Consider the following 16,719-nt stretch of genomic DNA (forward strand, 5'->3'; position numbering starts at 1 on the left):
CTTCTTCTGTTTTTTATTCCCAGAAAAGTATATCATATGATACATACTATTCAGATGATCCTGTGAAAATGCCAGTTACCCTATTTATATCTGTATTTGACTTTGCTTTGTCTATTTTTTTGTTTCTTACCACTAGGCCACCAGAGCTCCCTCATTTATTTTTGTTTTGTCACTGACCCTAGAATATACACTAAATGAAAGCAATGACCAGACTTGTAGCATGACAATAGAACCTGAAAGATGAAAGTGCGTTTATGATAAATTTGTTGGACAAATCAATTGCTGGCTGGGTATTTTTGAGTGGGTTACTCTGGGACCAACTGCTTGGGCTACCCCAGACATGGAATCCAATTAGCTAGCAGGTGGAAAGCAACTGTACTTTCCAGACATCTCCATCTAGGAAACAAGAGCAAAGCCAAGGTCTCCCGTCTGGGTGCAGTCCGGAGGTATTTCCGGAAATGGGAACTGCAGGCTGCGGAAATGACTGGCGGGATTTGGAGCAATAAGGAGGTTGATACTGAGCGCTACCCTAAGGAAGCCCTGCACATTTTTACCCATTCCCGACCCATCATCCTTGCCCCTCTTCTTATTTTTTAACATGAAAATTTCAAGCGTTTATTGTCTTTATAAGATGAAGCTCAGAACTGAATCACCTGACCCTTTCTCTTATCTCCTCCCAGTTTAAAGTGCTTGCATCTTTTGACAGCTAACAGTCTTTTATATCTGCAGTTTGGCTCAACACATTCAAGTCTTAACACAAACTTCTTTGTAATTTTCGCCTTTTCCCGGAAAAATGCCTTGGTCAGCCCACCATAGCCACTCTGCTTTCTATCATGCTTTCTATCTAATGCCGCTTTCCCTGGGCATACAGATTCTTTGCCTTCTTGTACTGTGCAACTTTGTGGGGTTGGTGCTTGCCAAACTTGCAGAAAGTTCGGCGCGTTTTGGCAACGCTGACCATGGTTGCAGGAGCCCTATCCACACAAAAAGTTTGCCCACCCTACTTCAAAGAATTGACTGCGGACTCGCTAGCAATGTCAGGCCCCCCAAGGCTTGCCATCAAGAGCGTCTGTTTGAAGGTTATCAAGACAACACGCTACTTCCGGGGCAGGGGTCAGAGGGTCCTGATCCGCGGGTGTTGGTCTGAATCGGCAGTTCTCATCTGTGTACGGATTGTTGCCTCTGGCAACAGGTCCTTGCGGGAGTGGACTGTTTTCCCTGCACTCCAGCTTCCTCACTCTAGCCTGTCTGCCTCTCAGCGTCTGTGTTTAGCTGTTCCCTTGGCAACCTCCACTTCCGGGAGCGTGTTCCGTTTCCCTTCGGCACAGCTGACGCTGGAGGCCCTGGTTCCGGCTTCTCAGTGGCGGTTGGCCCTTTACCTCTTTTAGGCCCTTTGGGTAACTCTTCAGACGCCCAGGCCGCCGCCCGCGATTCACGGACTTCCTCCAGGGGCCGCCATGGTTCTTCTGCACGTGAAACGCGGCGACGAGAGCCAGTTCCTGCTGCAGGCGCCCGGGAGCACCGAGCTGGAGGAGCTCACGGTGCAGGTGACCCGGGTCTACAATGGGCGCCTCAAGGTGCAGCGCCTCTGCTCAGGTGCGGCCCGGAGGGTGAGGGGCAGCTGCTGGGGGGACCGCCCGGACCCCGACGACGCCGGACTCGCCTTCCCCGGGAACCGAGCGAGTCTTGGTGATCTCCGGGAGGAGATGGGGGTCTGGACTGTGCTGGACGGTCCAGAGGGATGTGGAAAGGAGGTGATCTGGGATGGAGAATGCAAGACATTGCTAGGCAGGTTGTGGATGAGGGATAGGGTTTGTACAAAGATTTATAGCAACTGAGGTTGAACCAAATGTGATGAACAAAGAGCCAGCGCCTGCACACGCCCCGCAGAACCTAAGGCCCGCCCCAGGCGACCTGGCTCTCAGTGGACAATGAGTGAGATCAGTATGCACCCAAATGCCTGGGAGCCAAGCTTTGGGGGGCTAGTGAGTGCAAAACTGTACTGAAGAGTCTATGGAGTGAATGCAACAAGTGTGAGAGTTGAGAAAATAACCAGGTGGGTCTTTTAAAAGTCTATTTCCGAAGCTTTTTGAAGTAGAGCAGACACTTTGGCCCCTGGACGTTTTGAAAAGACTTTGAGATAACCTGGGCGTACTTTCCCTTTATCTGCGAAGAAGCTGTTGCTCATAATACTGAATTTCAGATTTCACCTGGCCTTCTCCTTTGGAACACTACCTTGAACAACACCATCGAGTAGAGCTTTCCTTGGCTGTGGAAACTCACTGTGTTTGTCCTGTCCCATACAGTATCCAAGGCACTCTGGTGGCCTCATGCGCCCTACACAGTGTGGGCAGGTTCAGATCTTCCAGCTGCAAGGCGGGCATTCCCCTCCACTTACTATTTGCCGCCTAATAAATAATAAAATAAATAAAGATTTGCTATGATCTAGAATTGGCAACAGTGAGTTTGGTCTGGTTTAGTATGGTATCCACAAGCCACTTGTGATTAGTGAACATTTGAAATGTGGCTAGTGTGACTAATTCTTAGTGTTATTTTAATAATTTAAATAGCCCATTGTGGCTTGATAGCTGTTGCATGAGACACCACAGATCTGGCACCTGACAGAGTGGTACTCTACATATGGTTGAAGATGTTACTGTTTCTAGAACTGACGTTTTTGCTTTGAAGAGAACTATATGAGAGTCATAGTCTCCAGTTTTATGGAACACATGTATCGTTTCTTCATTTTAATCAGTTAAAGACAAGTTCAATTTTTTTTGTTGTTCAATTGTTGGGAAGAAGAGAGACTCAGTACCATTTTCTGTAAAATTAAAAATTGCAAATGTGATGCTGAGCGTTTAAGAGTCACTGGGGCCCTGGTGGTTCAGTGGCAAAATTCTTGCTTTCCATTTGAGAGACCCAGGCTCAGTTCCCAGTCAGTGGGCCTCATGCACAGTCACCAGTCTGTCAGTGGAGACTCAAGTGTTGCGGTGATGGTCAGCAGGTTTCCTCAGAACCTCCAGGCTCAGGACCAGGAAGCAAAGTTTGGTAGTTTACTCCTGAAAATCAACTAGGGAACATCCACAGATCACACTGGGCAGCCAGTGATAGGAATGGCCCAGGTGGAATCGGGTGGCGTTGGCTTTCACTGTGCAGAGAGTCATCATGACTTGGCAGCAGCCCACAGTGAGTGGTGTTGCTAACTCAAAGTCTGCATGTCTCCATGGTTTGACCAGCTTCCCTGAGGGAGGAAGATGGACAGTTTCTTCTCATTTAAATTTACAGCCTCAGAATCAGGATGGAAGGTTGCTGTGAGTTAGAACTGACCCTGCAGCAGTTTGAGTGAATTTGTTTTATGTAGTCAGGTTGCAACTGACTCATACAAGTAGACCTTGTAACAGATTTTCAGAGACTCTTAAATCACATGAAAGAAGATTGTTCATCTTTCTTCCTCAAAGCAGCTGTGGATTCAAAGTGCATTCCCTAGGGTTGACAGCACAGCTTCTTAGCAGTAGGCCACCAGAGCTCCCTAACTTAGAATGCACTGATTTGTTCCAGACACTGAAGGAGACCATTGTCAACTGTGATAGAGGCAGACACCTGTGCTACCTGCCTCTTAGAAAGGCAGAGGTGAACGAGATCAGTTCCTTGCCAGTCTGGTTCACTGACACCCAATAAACATTCCATTTAGTTGCAAATCATTTGCTCCACACTTTTTTTTTTTATCCTAGGCCACGTGTCTCCATAAAACTATGTGCTTTAGGGGGAAAGTTTCAAAACCTTTGCGTGGTTTTGGGTTTAAACCAAGTAAAAAAAAAGTTTTAAATTTAAAAAACAGAACAACAGTTTTATTAAAATGTAGACTAGTTGCTGATAACCAAAAAGTTGGTGGTTTACATCCACCCAGAGACATACTGAGAGAAAAACTTGACAATCTACTTCCAAATATTAGCCACCAAAACCCTCTGTAGAACATGGTTCTGTTGTGACACAGGGAGTTGGCCATGAGCTGGGGTTGACTACAGCAACTAGTGGTGGGTTTGGTTTATGTATGGAAAATGCAGTAAAAAAGTATAAAGCATGCCTTTGAATAGTGATCATGGTACTATAGACCAATGCTCCTTGTTCCGTTTCACTTCCTGGGGATGTGAACTGCCATAAATCCTCAGTACTGAGCAGAGCAGGTTTATTTATACAAGGTATCAGCTGTGCACCTGGAACATGTATGGCCATAGATTAGGAGAATGAGAATGTGGACAATTGTCTCACCCAGATCACAAGGTTAAATTAAGTGAGAGAATTTTTGTGGGAGCACTTGGAGAACTGTTTATCCCTATATGAATGTAGATGTTAGTAAGCACTTTTGATGTACCACCTGAATACCACCTACAATGAATTTCATACCCTGCCTTACTTCTGTTGAATGAGGCTGATTTGGGAGCTCATTTAAGGGTCAAAGACAGATCTTGCATTTAGCAAATGGTGACTTGTTAGCTTCTGTTGAGTGGGCTCCAGAGCCATGGCCACCATGCACCACAGAAGTAAACCCTGCCCAGTTCTATTCCATCCTTGTGATTGTGGATTAAACCACTGTGACCCTTAAGATTTTCCATGGCTTGTTTTTAGATGGGGATCACCAGGCCTTTCTTCCTCATTCATCTTAGTCTGGAAGCTGTGCTGCAACCAGTTCAGCCTTCTCGCCATATACAAGGTTGCACTGAAGGGCAGTGGCGGTGTTTGAGGTGCACTGGGAAGTATCGCATGGAACACAAGAATTCTACCGCTGACCCACGATTGCCCTCAACATGGCTCCTAAGCATTTGTCAGTAATGAACTAGGTGGCTAAGACAGCAGGCCCTGGGGCACTCACCTTCGAGTGAGGCGTAAGGGTGATGATGCTCATTGTGATACCTCTTACCTAACTTTCTCTTGGTTTTAAGAAATGGAAGAACTAGCAGAACATGGCATATTTCTCCCACCAAATATGCAAGGGCTGACTGATGAGCAGATTGAAGAATTGAAACTAAAGGACGAATGGGGAGAAAAATGTGTACCCAGTGGGGGCTCTGTATTTAAAAAAGATGATATTGGACGACGGAATGGACAAGGTGAGCAAATAAGCTTCTTTGTACATACTTGATCAAACCAGTAAAGTATGAATGTAGTCCTTGAAATTTCAAATTAGACTTCAGTCTTCCTGTATAATTTAAGAGTTACTACACTATGTAACTTCTTATGGTAGAACCCCAATTCAGAATGAACTGGGTGGATATACGAAGCTCATGCATTTTTGCCCTAAGTGGCAACCAGCTTTTAAGTAGAAGAACCATATGACATTACTGTATTTTTTAAGTCCAAAAGGTTGAATATTGGCAAACTCAAATGGTTTAGCCTAATGGCTTTAGGAAGATAATCATTAAAATTTAGGAAAAGCTTCTGTTATTATGGCAGATACTAGGGTTTATTTGGAGATCCTATGGGGGAAAAACAGAAATGGATTCCATACTAGGCCAATGTGAAGACTTAAGAGTTTTTTGACGCTGCGTCTGGGTCCATTTTGGGACACTGAGGAAAGTGGCCTCAAGTTTGTGGTCTGCATGTGGTTGATCATGTGGGATTTGAAGGCAAAAGTGATGATGATCCTTTTTCCCTTTTATTCTGTACAAAAAGCTCCACTTTAAATATCTACTGGGTCCCTGACACTATCATTTGAGAGTCAAAAAAATTCAACAGTGTCCTTTTAAGGCCTTTACACATGGAAACATCTATCTATATTTATATAGATAGATTGTGTGTATATATAAATTATGATATACATTCACACACACAATTGGGGATAAAAGCATTCCTCTCTCTGGTGGCTTAGTTGTAAGAAGTTGTGCTGCTAGCCCAAAGGCATGCTGTTCAAATCCACCAGCTGCTTCTCAGAAGAAAGATAAACAGTCTCCTCCTATGCAGTATAGTATCTCTGAAAACCCCCTGGAAGGTCAGCTATGAGTTGGTTCCAGCTCATTGAATTTGAGCTATGAGTATTATTTCCTTTGAATTTTAACCTGGGAAATGGTTATCTTTTTCAGTTTTTTATACCTTAACTTGTTCTCTGTTGTTGTCGTCATCAAGTCCACTCTGACTCATAGTGACCCTAAGAACAAGAAATTTGAGCCGTGCCCTGTCCTGCACCATCGTCATGTTCTCTGTTATACTCAAGCCCACCATCATGATATTCCTGAGTCTCTGCATCTTGTTGAATATCTTCCTCTCTTTCTCTGCCCCTCTACCTTTCCCAGCATGATGTGTCTCCAACAAGTGGTCTCTCCTGAGAATATGCCCAAAGTAAGTGAGATGAAGTTTCACCATCCGTGCCTCTAACAAGCATTCTGGTTGCATTTCCTTCATGACAGACTTGTTTGTTCTTTTGGCAGTCCATGGCAGTACTCTTTGCCAATAGCATAATTCAAAGGCATCGACTCTTGCTCAGTCTTCCTTATTCATTGTCCCAACTTTCAGATGCATAGGAAAGAGTTGGAAATACCATGGCTTGGAGGAAGTGCACCTTAGTCTTTAAACTGACATCCTTGCTCATTAGAACTTTGGAGAGGTCCTTGACAGCAGGTTTCACCAGTACAGCACATCTTTTGATTTCTTGACTACTGCTGTCATAGCTGTTAATTGTGTAGTCAAGGAAAATTAAACTGAACTGTTGACAACTTAAATCTTTTTTCCATCTATCATGATGTTGTCTATTGATCCAGGGGTGGGAATTTTTGTTTTCTTGATGTTGAGCTATAACCCATATTGAAGGCAGTTGTCTTTGATCTTCTGCAGTAAGTGCTTCAGGTGTTCTCAGCTTAGAGAGGGTTCCCCCCACCTCTTTTTCACATGTCTTTGAAGGAATTGCAACAATTAGAAAAACACTATCTCATAAGCCCTTGTTAATGGTTCAATATTCATCTTGAAACAGATATTTTCTTAAACTTACCAGTGTATTTCTAACATTTTCAGTGCTTCATAAATATAATTTATTAAGTATTAAAGATTTGGACTTGCCATTTTCAGCTTGGATGTTTTATCTTCATTGTCTTTGCTTCTTCTAACATTTCAGCTCCTCCTCTCCTTGTCTGGGGCTTCATTATCTATGCCCCAAAAGTTTTATTGGCATACAGCCACCTCATCCCTTTGCATTATTATCTGTGACTACTTGGTGCCTCAGGGACATTAGACACTCTGGTCCTTTACAGAGTATGTTCACCAGCCCCTTTCATTCAGTGACATTGTTCTTCAAAGGCTTTTCCACTTTGTATAAAGTGTACTCTGCTGTTACAAAGACATTAATTACTGTGTACCTCACAGCCACCTTTCTTGTATGCACCACCTAAATCCCATAATTGCATTTTTTTCCACATACGGCCTGTGTGGTCAATCCAGTACCACCCCATCAGTTCCAACTCCTAGTGACCTTCTGTTGTTCGGTGCTCTCCAGTGGAGTGTGACTCATAGCAACTCTCTGAACAGCCTGTCTGAACCGTCCTGTCCTGTGCCATCCTCACAATCTCTGACACACTCAAGCCCATTGCCACAGTCACCATGGCAACCTACCTGGTTGTTTCCCCTCCATTTTCCCAGGCAAGATGTCCCTCTCCAAGGAATAACCTCTCCTAACAACATGTCCAAAGCACCTGAGAAGAGGCTTCATCATCTTTGCCTCCAAGGACAACTCTGGCTGCACCCTTTTCCAAGACATACCTGTTTGTTCTTTTGACAATACATGGGATCTTCAGCACTCTTTTGTGTTAGAAGTGACTATATAGCACAGAGTAGAACTGCCCCAGAGGGTTCTAAGCTTGTAAATCTGTAAGGAAATAAACGGCTTCATCTTTCACCTGTAGAGTGGCTGGTGGGTTAGGACTGCTGATCTTTAGGAGTCAAATACTTTAGCTATAGCACTACTTTAAATAGTACTGTTAATTATAGGACTTGTACTTGGAATTTTTTTAAAAAGTTTTGAAGATATTAACATATTTTTTGACTGTGTCTTTACTGCTCTCCCCTCCCGCACTTTTTTAATAGCTCCAAATGAAAAAATGAAGCAAGTGTTAAAGAAGACAATAGAAGAAGCCAAAGCAATAATATCTAAGGTTAGCTTTTTTAAAAAATAATTTTAATGAGCATTTACAGAGATTTTGGATTTCCATTCATTCATTGCTGCACTTCTCACCCCACCCATCCCTCCCTCTCCCCTCCTCAGTTCACTCCTCTCTTTCAAAAGTAAAAGAAACACTCCTTCCCTGGTACATAATCCCCCCCACACCCCTCCCACCGCCCCAAGTACATTTCACTATGCAACCTTAATTGTGGACTCTTGTGATAACCATAATACCCTATCATACATCGCTTTTAAATTATTCAGTCCCTCATCTGTTTCAGTGCAGTATACACAATTTATCCAGTTTTTCTCAGTCTTACCCCAACCCTGATAATCAGTCCCATTTTATAACAGTGGCACCATGCAATATTTGTCCTTTTGCATCTGAGATATTTCACTCAGCATAATGTCCTCCAGGCTCACCCATTTTGAATAATATTGCATGAGTTCCTTGTTTTTCAATGCAGCATAGTATTCCATTGTGTGACTATACCACAGCTTCTCTATCCATTCGTTTGTTGATGGGCACCTGGGTTGTTTCCAACTCCTTGCTATTGTGAACAAAGCCGCAATAAATATGGGTGTGCATATATCTGCGTGGATGTCAGTTATGGTCTCTTTGGGATATAGTCCCAGTAGTGGAATTACTGGGTCAAATGGTATCTCTATTTGCAACTTTTTGAGAAAGCGCCACACAGCCTTCCACAGTGGTTGCACCATTTTACACTCCCACCAACAGTGAATGAGGGTTCCAGTTTCTCCACAACCTTGCCACCATTTGTTGCTTGCTAAGGTTAGCTTTTTAAAATGATGCTCTAAAGCTTGTATTTTGAAGTACAAATTACAGCTTCCATAGTTAGCAGTTTTCTTCACTGATGGCTCCATCTACTCGGACAGGAAGATCAGGGCCACTTGTAGGGGGCCTTGTAGTGCTCTGCGTTCCCACTCCCCACCACCTTATCATCCTGCTTCTCTTCTCCCTCAGAAATCAGTGTTTTCCCCTGCCTGGGCTTATCCACAGCTCTGCTGCTGCTTTCACATCTCCAGCTTGTCTGTCATACACCAAAGAATTGCAGTCTTTATTAACTAAAGCTGTAAACATGCTCAGACCTCTTGGTCTCTAGGAGAAAATGGGACATGTGGGCACAGGGCTATTAACGTCTTTCTGAAAGGGTCAGAAAGAGTGAGAATAACATAGCTCCTCACTGCCCCTGTACAGAAAGTAGATAAATAGCCGACAGCCCTTGGTGCCTGTAAAGCCCCACCAGCAGCAAGAAGTTCATTTAGTCGTTACAGAGTCACAGACTCAGTTGTGGTACTGAGAATGAGGTTTATTAGGGAAGTAAGTTGGAGTATGGGGGAGGCAAGGAATATCACCCAATACAAGTCCAGGTTTAGCCCAAACAATTCCTCAAGTAGTCCAAGCTCTGTTTTCAGTTTAGCAGTCAAATCCAAATCATCCAGCAAGGTTTGCCTCAGCAGTTATAAGTCAGCTTCTCCTTCAAGTGTCTGGCAGGAACAGCAAAAACCTTAAACTATGGCCAGCACAAATGCAAGAAGCCTCAAGCCATACCTCACCACAGTTTCTCCACAACAGTGCCATAGTCTCTCTACCACCATACCTGGGTCTTGCTCCAGTCCCCCTCAAGTCTTGCTGTCCAATGAAGGAAGCAGTCTTTCTCTTATCCTAGTTAACAGCTGTTGATGATTTGCAAGACTGTGTGTCTGTTGATAAGGTAGCCAGAGACTAGAAGGGGCTAATTGTAATGGCTAAAACCCTCCCAGTTTTTAGGCTAACACCATAGTCTCCCTGCAGCTTAACTTCTCATCCTGAATGCCCCACTCTTTTCCTTCTCACGAGCTTCCTAGTGGAAGGGGCACACTGACTGCCTTCATACTTACTTCCCACAAACATAGCTGCCCAGGTACCCCTTCATAGGCACATCCTTTTCTCATTCCAGTGCCTGAGCCCCTCTCTGTCTTTTGATCTCATCTACGATCCTACTCTTACTCTTGTTCTCACTTTTGCCTCTTAAATTTGGTATTTATCAAAGTATGGCCTCATTCCCTTTCCTCTTGGCTTTTTATCTATTCTGCCAAATGTTCGTTTTAGCCTTTCTTCAGATAACTTCAAACCTCGCTCCTGTATGTATTCCTGAACTTGGAACCTGCATTTCTGTCTGCTTCCTGGAGGTCTACCCTGTACCTTAAACTCTAGTTTTCTGGAAGTGACCTCATTGTTTCCTCAGCTTTCCACCTCTAAATTCTGTGCTTAAGAATAAACATACCCTGCAGAGTCGTCTGTTTCTATTAAGAGAATCACAGCATGACCAATGATGCTTACATTTGCTCCTTTCCTTCACATGCCACCATCTGCTCCTGTGATACCTGTTCAAGTCATTCCCTCCTTTCATTTTCACAGCCCCCTTTCCACTTAAGACTCCCATAACCTTTCCTTTGTGCTCTGCAGAGCCTCCTAACTGGCCTTCTTCATTCTGTACCCACTGCAGGTTTAATCTCCCAGGGGCTTCATTCCCAGAAGAGCCAGTCATTGCCCATTGCTAAAGAGTCAAGAGACTCCTTATCCTGACTCTCAAGGCTGTTCAAAAAAGAAATCTTGCCCTCTCTTCATGCCCCACCTAGAGTGGTCTCCCTGTCCTGAAATAACCTAGCTCCCCCTCTCCTTGTTAAGTCTAGTGTGTTTTCAGGCACACGTCTTGCCCAGTATTCCTAGCTCTCCCGCCCATCTGTGCAGGCAGACATGATGCTTCTTCCCATTGCAGAGTTCTCTGCACACACTGTGCTGCTCTGTCCATGCTGCTCCCCCTCTGCTCCATCAGAGAGGCCCCTGTGCACCTGGTTCAGTCCCTGAGCTAGATGACAGGGGCCTTTGCAGCAAGCCCGTTCTCAATCCTTATTGCTGGTCAGGCACTATCTGTGTTCTTGTGTGAGAATTTGATAGATTTGTGTTGAATGAGTTACATTCTAGGTAACAGTGCCCATCAATTTTCAGAAACAAGTAGAAGCCAATGTCTGTGTCACTATGGAGATGGTGAAGGATGCCCTGGATCAGCTCCGAGGTGCAGTTATGATTGTTTATCCCATGGGGTTGCCCCCCTATGATCCTATTCGAATGGAATTTGAAAACAAAGAAGATTTGTCAGGAACTCAGGTATGTGGCTCTTAGGTGACTTTCTTTATAAAACCCCTAAAGGACAAACACATATCAAATTTGATGGGGCTAGTTTTTGCTTAATTCCAGCTTTCCATCTTTGCTACTATGTAGAGTTCTAGATTTAAGAGAGGGTCTTGAGGGCGTTGGACTTGTGTGTTCACACACAGAACCAGTCCCCGGGGTCAGTGAATCTGCCCATCCCATCTTGTTTGTATACTAGGAGGCCACGCACCTGACTTGAGGCCTACTTCTGCCCAAACATGGGAGTCTCTTTGTATGGCATTTTGTGTTCTAGCCTTACTCTTTGCTCCATTTTATTTTCTACCCTAATTTTCCATTTCCTTTCATTTTTATCATTTTTTACCCTATTTGATAGTACGTAACCTCAAAAAAAAAAGAAAAACAACACACAAACCAGTTGCAATCTTCAGTCAAAAGAATTCCTGCATAGGATTTTCAAGGCTGTGACCTTTTGGAAGCAGGTTTCCAGGTCTTTCTTTCAGGTCAGAGGCACCTGAGTGAGTTCAAACTGCCAACCTACTGGCTAATAGTAAAAAAAAAAGTTCTGTTACAGTCAGTTTGACTTCAGCTCATAGTGACCCTGTGTGTACAGATTAGAACTGTGCTCGAGGGTTTTCAAGACCATTTGGAAGCAGATTGCCAGGCCTGTGTCCCAAGGTGCCGCTGGGTGAGTTCCCACTGCCAGCCTTTCTGTTAGATGAGCACATGATCATTGACATCACCCAGGCATTTATATACATACATGTGTATTTGTTTTTATTTCTATAAATGATCTTAAATAGGTAAGTATATGAGAGTAAGGAAGCTCTGGTAGCCTAGTGATAAGAAGCTGCACTGCAATCCAGAAGGCATGTGATTCGAGGCCACCAGCTGCTCCACGGGAGAAGGATGAACAATCTCCTCCCGTAAGATTAACTACCTCTGAAAACTTACTGGAGGGTCAGCTACGGGTCAGTTCCAACTCATTGGTACACAACAACATACAAGAGTAAGCAAACAAAACAGCTCCTTTCTACTTAAACATTCAGCAGCATTTCCTTGTTACTCCTTGGTGGAGTTTTTTACATTGTTAGGTGCTGTGGGATTGGTTCTGACTCATGGTGACACTATGTACAGTGGAACACAACGCTGTCTGACTGTCTCATCCTGTCACTCACAGTTGCCACTCTCCGGGAGTCCGTTGTTTAGCCTCTGTGTCTGTCCCTTTCGTTGAGGGTCTTCTTTTTTGCTGACCCTCTACTTTTCCATGCCCGATCTCTTTCTCCAGGATCTCGTCCCTCCTCGTAAGATATCCAAAGTATGGGAGACAAACGGTCACTGTCCTTAACTTCTAAAGAATATTGTGGTTATATTTCTTCCAAGACAGATTCATTCATGCTTCCGAGATTCAGTACTCTTTGTCAGCATCATAATTCAAAGACATCAGTTCCTTTTTTATCTTCCTTTCTCATTGTTCAGCTTTCCCACGCATACGAGGGCATGGAACAACCACCATGGCTTGGGTCAAGGTACACCTTAGGGTTCAAGTGACAGTTTTGTTTTTAAACTTTTTTAGAAGAGGGTTTTGATGGCAGTTTCACCCGGTGCACCAACTGCCGCTTCCTAGGACATTGTGGATCCAAGTAAAATGAAATCATTGACTACGTTGGTAATTTTTTTTTATATTCATGGTATTTATTGGTCCATATGTCAAGTTTTTGTTTTCTTTATTTTGTGCAAACCCTCGTGGCCTAGTCATCAGGGAATTGAGCTACCAGCCCAAAGGCTGTGCCTCTGGCAGTTCACATCCTCCAGCGGCTCTTTGGGATAAAGATGAGCAGTCTCCTCCTGTGCGATTTACAGCCTCCCCAAACCCACTGTCGGCTGTCAGTTGGCTCTGACTTGACAGCAATGAGTTGAGTGAGTGATGTTGACCTGCAGTCTGTACTGAATGCTGTGATCCTGGATCTGTCAGTGTTTAAAGTCCTCTCTGCTTTCAGCAAGCATGGTCATGTCATCTGCATATTATCACACGTTGTTGATGTGTCTTTCTTTAATCCCGATGCCATATTCTCCTTCATATAGCTTCTCAGAATATTTGCTCAACATACACTTTGATGAAAATCCTAAAAAAAGCTATGTAAGAGCAGCCTTATTTTATGACTGTGTAAGCAATTAGGGCAAATTAGTGCAAGCAAACTATTTATGGCAGGAGTTAACTGAATCAAGAAATGAGCTAATAACTGGACTCAGAGATGTGAGTGAGGGTGGGAACAGTGCCTCGAGGGGTGCGGGGGTGGGGAGGACAGGGTGCGGGGAGGACAGGGTGCTGCGAGCTTGCTGGAGGCCACCAGCCAGGCTTGGTGCCCTGGGGTGGGAGTTGGTGGCAGAGCCTGGTAACCTTGACGTGAGCCCTTATGTTCCATCCCAGGCAGAGCTCAGTGTCATTAAAGAATCAGAGGCTCAGTTGTGGTGGGCAGCCAAGGAGCTTAGAAGAACAAAGAAACTTTCAGACTATGTGGGGAAAAATGAAAAAACCAAAATTATTGCCAAGATTCAGCAAGTAAGTACTTTGAATTTTATAAGGTAGTATTGTTATTGCTACTTAATTTGAAACAGGAAAATTTGCAATAAAGAGGAAACATTTAAACTACTTGTGCAAGTAATTTAATCCTCTTGGTCTGGGATTAAAATTTCCTATTTACAAGTACCAAATAGGGGGGAAAAAACCTCCACCCCAAGAATTAACAAAATCAGAATCCTAATTTCGAAGAGTAACTTGAGGGATATGCCATATTGGAGTCTCTTGGTGTTGCATAAGCTTAACATGCTTGACTGCTAGTTAAAAGGTTGATGGTTCAAGTCTACCCAGCGGCACCTTGGAAGAAAGACCCACGAGTCTGCTTCCAAAATACCAGCTACTAAAAACCAACCCTCTGGAGCCCAGTGCCGCTCTGACACACTTAAGCTGGTTATGAACTGGAATGACAGGAGGGTGACTGGCTTGTTGTTAAGTGTCGTCAGCTTCTAATAGTGACCCTATGAACACTTGGACCATCTCAGTTTCAACTTAAAAAGAGAGCTGTGAATAATTTTTTTTTTTTTAGTTCCTTGAACTGAAAAATACAGTTGAGAGCAGTGATTTCCAACTTTTTCAAAATGAGAAGTAGAGAGATTTTAGGGAGCTAAATCAAGAGTTGTAGCCTAATTTGTAATTTGTAGCACTACTAAACAAAAGGTTGATAGTTGAAATCCACTAACTGCACTGCAGGAGAAAAAATGGGCAATTTCTGTAGATATTTTCAGCCTCTGAGACCAGATGGATGGTCACTGAGTTACAACCAATTTGACGACAGTAGGTTTGGTGTTTTGGTTTTAGCATAGAGCTGTAGCAGAGTTGCTGTAGGAGCTCCTTAAGGGTTGTGCTCTTTCTTAAATCTTTAGAATTTGGGAGGGAAAAGATCCTCCTCGATAATCCAGACCTCATAACTTCAAAGCATCGCCCCCAGTGGTCTGCAGTGGCCGGCTCCCGAGAGGCCTTGGAAGGCTGGGTGTCTAGGCAGCCGCTGGTCCTTCCCCCTCCACCATGAGGAGGCAGAGCTACCTCCTGTGCTGCCAGAGACCGACACTGCTTCTCATGGGAGTGGACGGCTGGTGTGTCTTCAGCAGTTAGCAAGGACAGTTGTAAAATACTTGGTGTGACAATACAAGAGTTTCCTAATCCACTGATTACTCTCTCTCCACTCTTTGCAGCGGGGACAGGGAGCTCCAGCCCGAGAACCGATTATTAGCAGTGAGGAGCAGAAACAGCTGATGCTGTATTATCACCGGAGGCAGGAGGAACTCAAGGTATTGGGGGTGGGTTCTTGACAGCATGCACTCTCTGTCTTACCCAAGGACACTGGGGCAGGGCACGCAGTGAGTCCTGCGGGATGTAGGGGTTCTGACGTGGCTGGTCAGATAGGACTGCTGTCTGTGACACTGGACAGTGTCCTGCTGGAAGGAAGGAGGGAGGGGAGGGAGGACCACCTGTGGATCTCTTCTTCAGTCTCTTGATGTGCAAAATGCTTCATGAAATTCCTTCCTAAGTAAAGCATTTCTTTCCAGAAATTAGAAGAAAATGATGACGACTCCTGTTTAAATTCTCCATGGGCAGACAACACAGCTTTGAAAAGACATTTTCATGGGGTAAAAGACATAAAGTGGAGACCAAGATGAAATCTACTTGCTGATGAAGCTTCAGATATACTAACTCACTTTTCTTTTAGGTAAAATAACTATGAAAAGAAAAAATAAAACACTTAGAATGTGCAATGAAAAATACTGAAATCTCTATTTTCCTTGAACTTGAATTTTTAAAATAAAAGTTATTTAAAGCCATAGAATTTAATAGGTGTCTCCTCCGAAGAGTATGTGAATGATTTCGGTTTCTGCACAAATTAGTGTCTGCTCTCAGCAGCACTTGTGGGTCCAACTAAGATGAAGTTGATAAACAGATCGGTCTTGGAGAAGGTGCAGCTAGAGTGCTCATTGGAGACCAAGATGTTGAGCTTCATCTCACACACTTTGGACATGTTGCTAAGAGAGGTTATTTCTTGGAGAGGGGCACCATGCTTGGGATAGTGGAGGGATAGCGGAAGACCCTCGATCATGTAGAGTGACACAGTGACCGCGGCTGTGGGCTCTTGTGTGTCAGAGATTGTGGGGATGGGACAGGGTTCAGATCCGTCGTTCATAAGGTTGCTGTAGGTCGTACGTGATGCAGCAGCAACTAACAGCAGCAGTTAGTGTTGGGCTCTTCTTTGTAATTGAATCTTTCCTGTTTAACTAATTACTAAACTATTCCTAATTTCTTTGGTTCATAATCTCATGAGAACTGCTCTGAGAGGAATTCTGAAGGTATCCATTCCATCTTCTTAGCAAATCGAGTATCCCCAACTAGGGAGCTCTGTTAACCCTAGGGTCACTACTCTAAAAGTTTGAACCTACCAGGAGCGCCACAGGAGAAAGCTGGACAGTGTCCTCCCGGGTGATTGGAGACCTAGTGGGGTTCAGCCACGTTCAGACTCCACTGCCATTGAGTAATTGTGCAAGAACAAATGAGTATTTTTTTTTAAGTCACCTGGGGGAGGGGAAGGGAGGAGAGGGCGTCAGTTGTGCAACAATGAGTGAAAATCTAACTTCTCTGAAATGATCATTAAAATCAACATTTCAAAAATAAAGCAACAAACTTGCCCATCAGTGACCACTAGAGGCCACTAGTTACTGAATTGTCTATTCTTTTGGCCCATCCTTTTAGAACTTTTGGGAGAAAGAGACTAAATCATTTTTACTTTCCCCCCCTCATTTCTAACTTTTTATTATTTTTAACTCCCTCAGTTCATGATGCTGAACTAAACCA

At 43.9% G+C, this 16,719-nt stretch overlaps 1 protein-coding gene and 1 pseudogene across 1 annotated transcript; one reads left to right on the forward strand and one right to left on the reverse strand.

Annotated features, from left to right (window-relative positions):
- Nucleotides 1-638: 638 nt before the first annotated feature.
- Nucleotides 639-961, reverse strand: LOC102857383 (annotated as a pseudogene).
- A 493-nt stretch (nucleotides 962-1,454) lies between these two features.
- On the forward strand, nucleotides 1,455-15,590 carry LOC102857783 (chromosome unknown open reading frame, human C21orf59). Its single transcript, XM_006886753.1, has 7 exons — nucleotides 1,455-1,596; nucleotides 4,941-5,108; nucleotides 8,068-8,135; nucleotides 11,157-11,315; nucleotides 13,750-13,881; nucleotides 15,072-15,167; nucleotides 15,426-15,590. Exons 1-7 carry the CDS (start codon nucleotides 1,458-1,460, stop codon nucleotides 15,534-15,536), a joined length of 873 nt encoding a protein of 290 aa, XP_006886815.1. The 5' UTR covers nucleotides 1,455-1,457; the 3' UTR covers nucleotides 15,537-15,590.
- The last annotated feature ends 1,129 nt before the right edge of the window (nucleotides 15,591-16,719 follow it).

This window comes from Elephantulus edwardii, unplaced genomic scaffold (assembly GCF_000299155.1).
Source record: "Elephantulus edwardii isolate Elephantulus edwardi_28Jun2011 unplaced genomic scaffold, EleEdw1.0 scaffold00051, whole genome shotgun sequence".
In the NCBI taxonomy this organism is placed as follows: Eukaryota; Metazoa; Chordata; class Mammalia; order Macroscelidea; family Macroscelididae; genus Elephantulus; species Elephantulus edwardii.

Coding starts and splice junctions, on each gene's coding strand:
- LOC102857783 (XM_006886753.1), top strand. CDS start 1,458: ATGGTTCTTCTGCACGTGAAACGCGGCGACGAGAGCCAGTTCCTGCTG. Junction 1,597..4,940: donor GGTGCAGCGCCTCTGCTCAG/GTGCGGCCCGGA, acceptor CTTGGTTTTAAG/AAATGGAAGAACTAGCAGAA. Junction 5,109..8,067: donor TGGACGACGGAATGGACAAG/GTGAGCAAATAA, acceptor CTTTTTTAATAG/CTCCAAATGAAAAAATGAAG.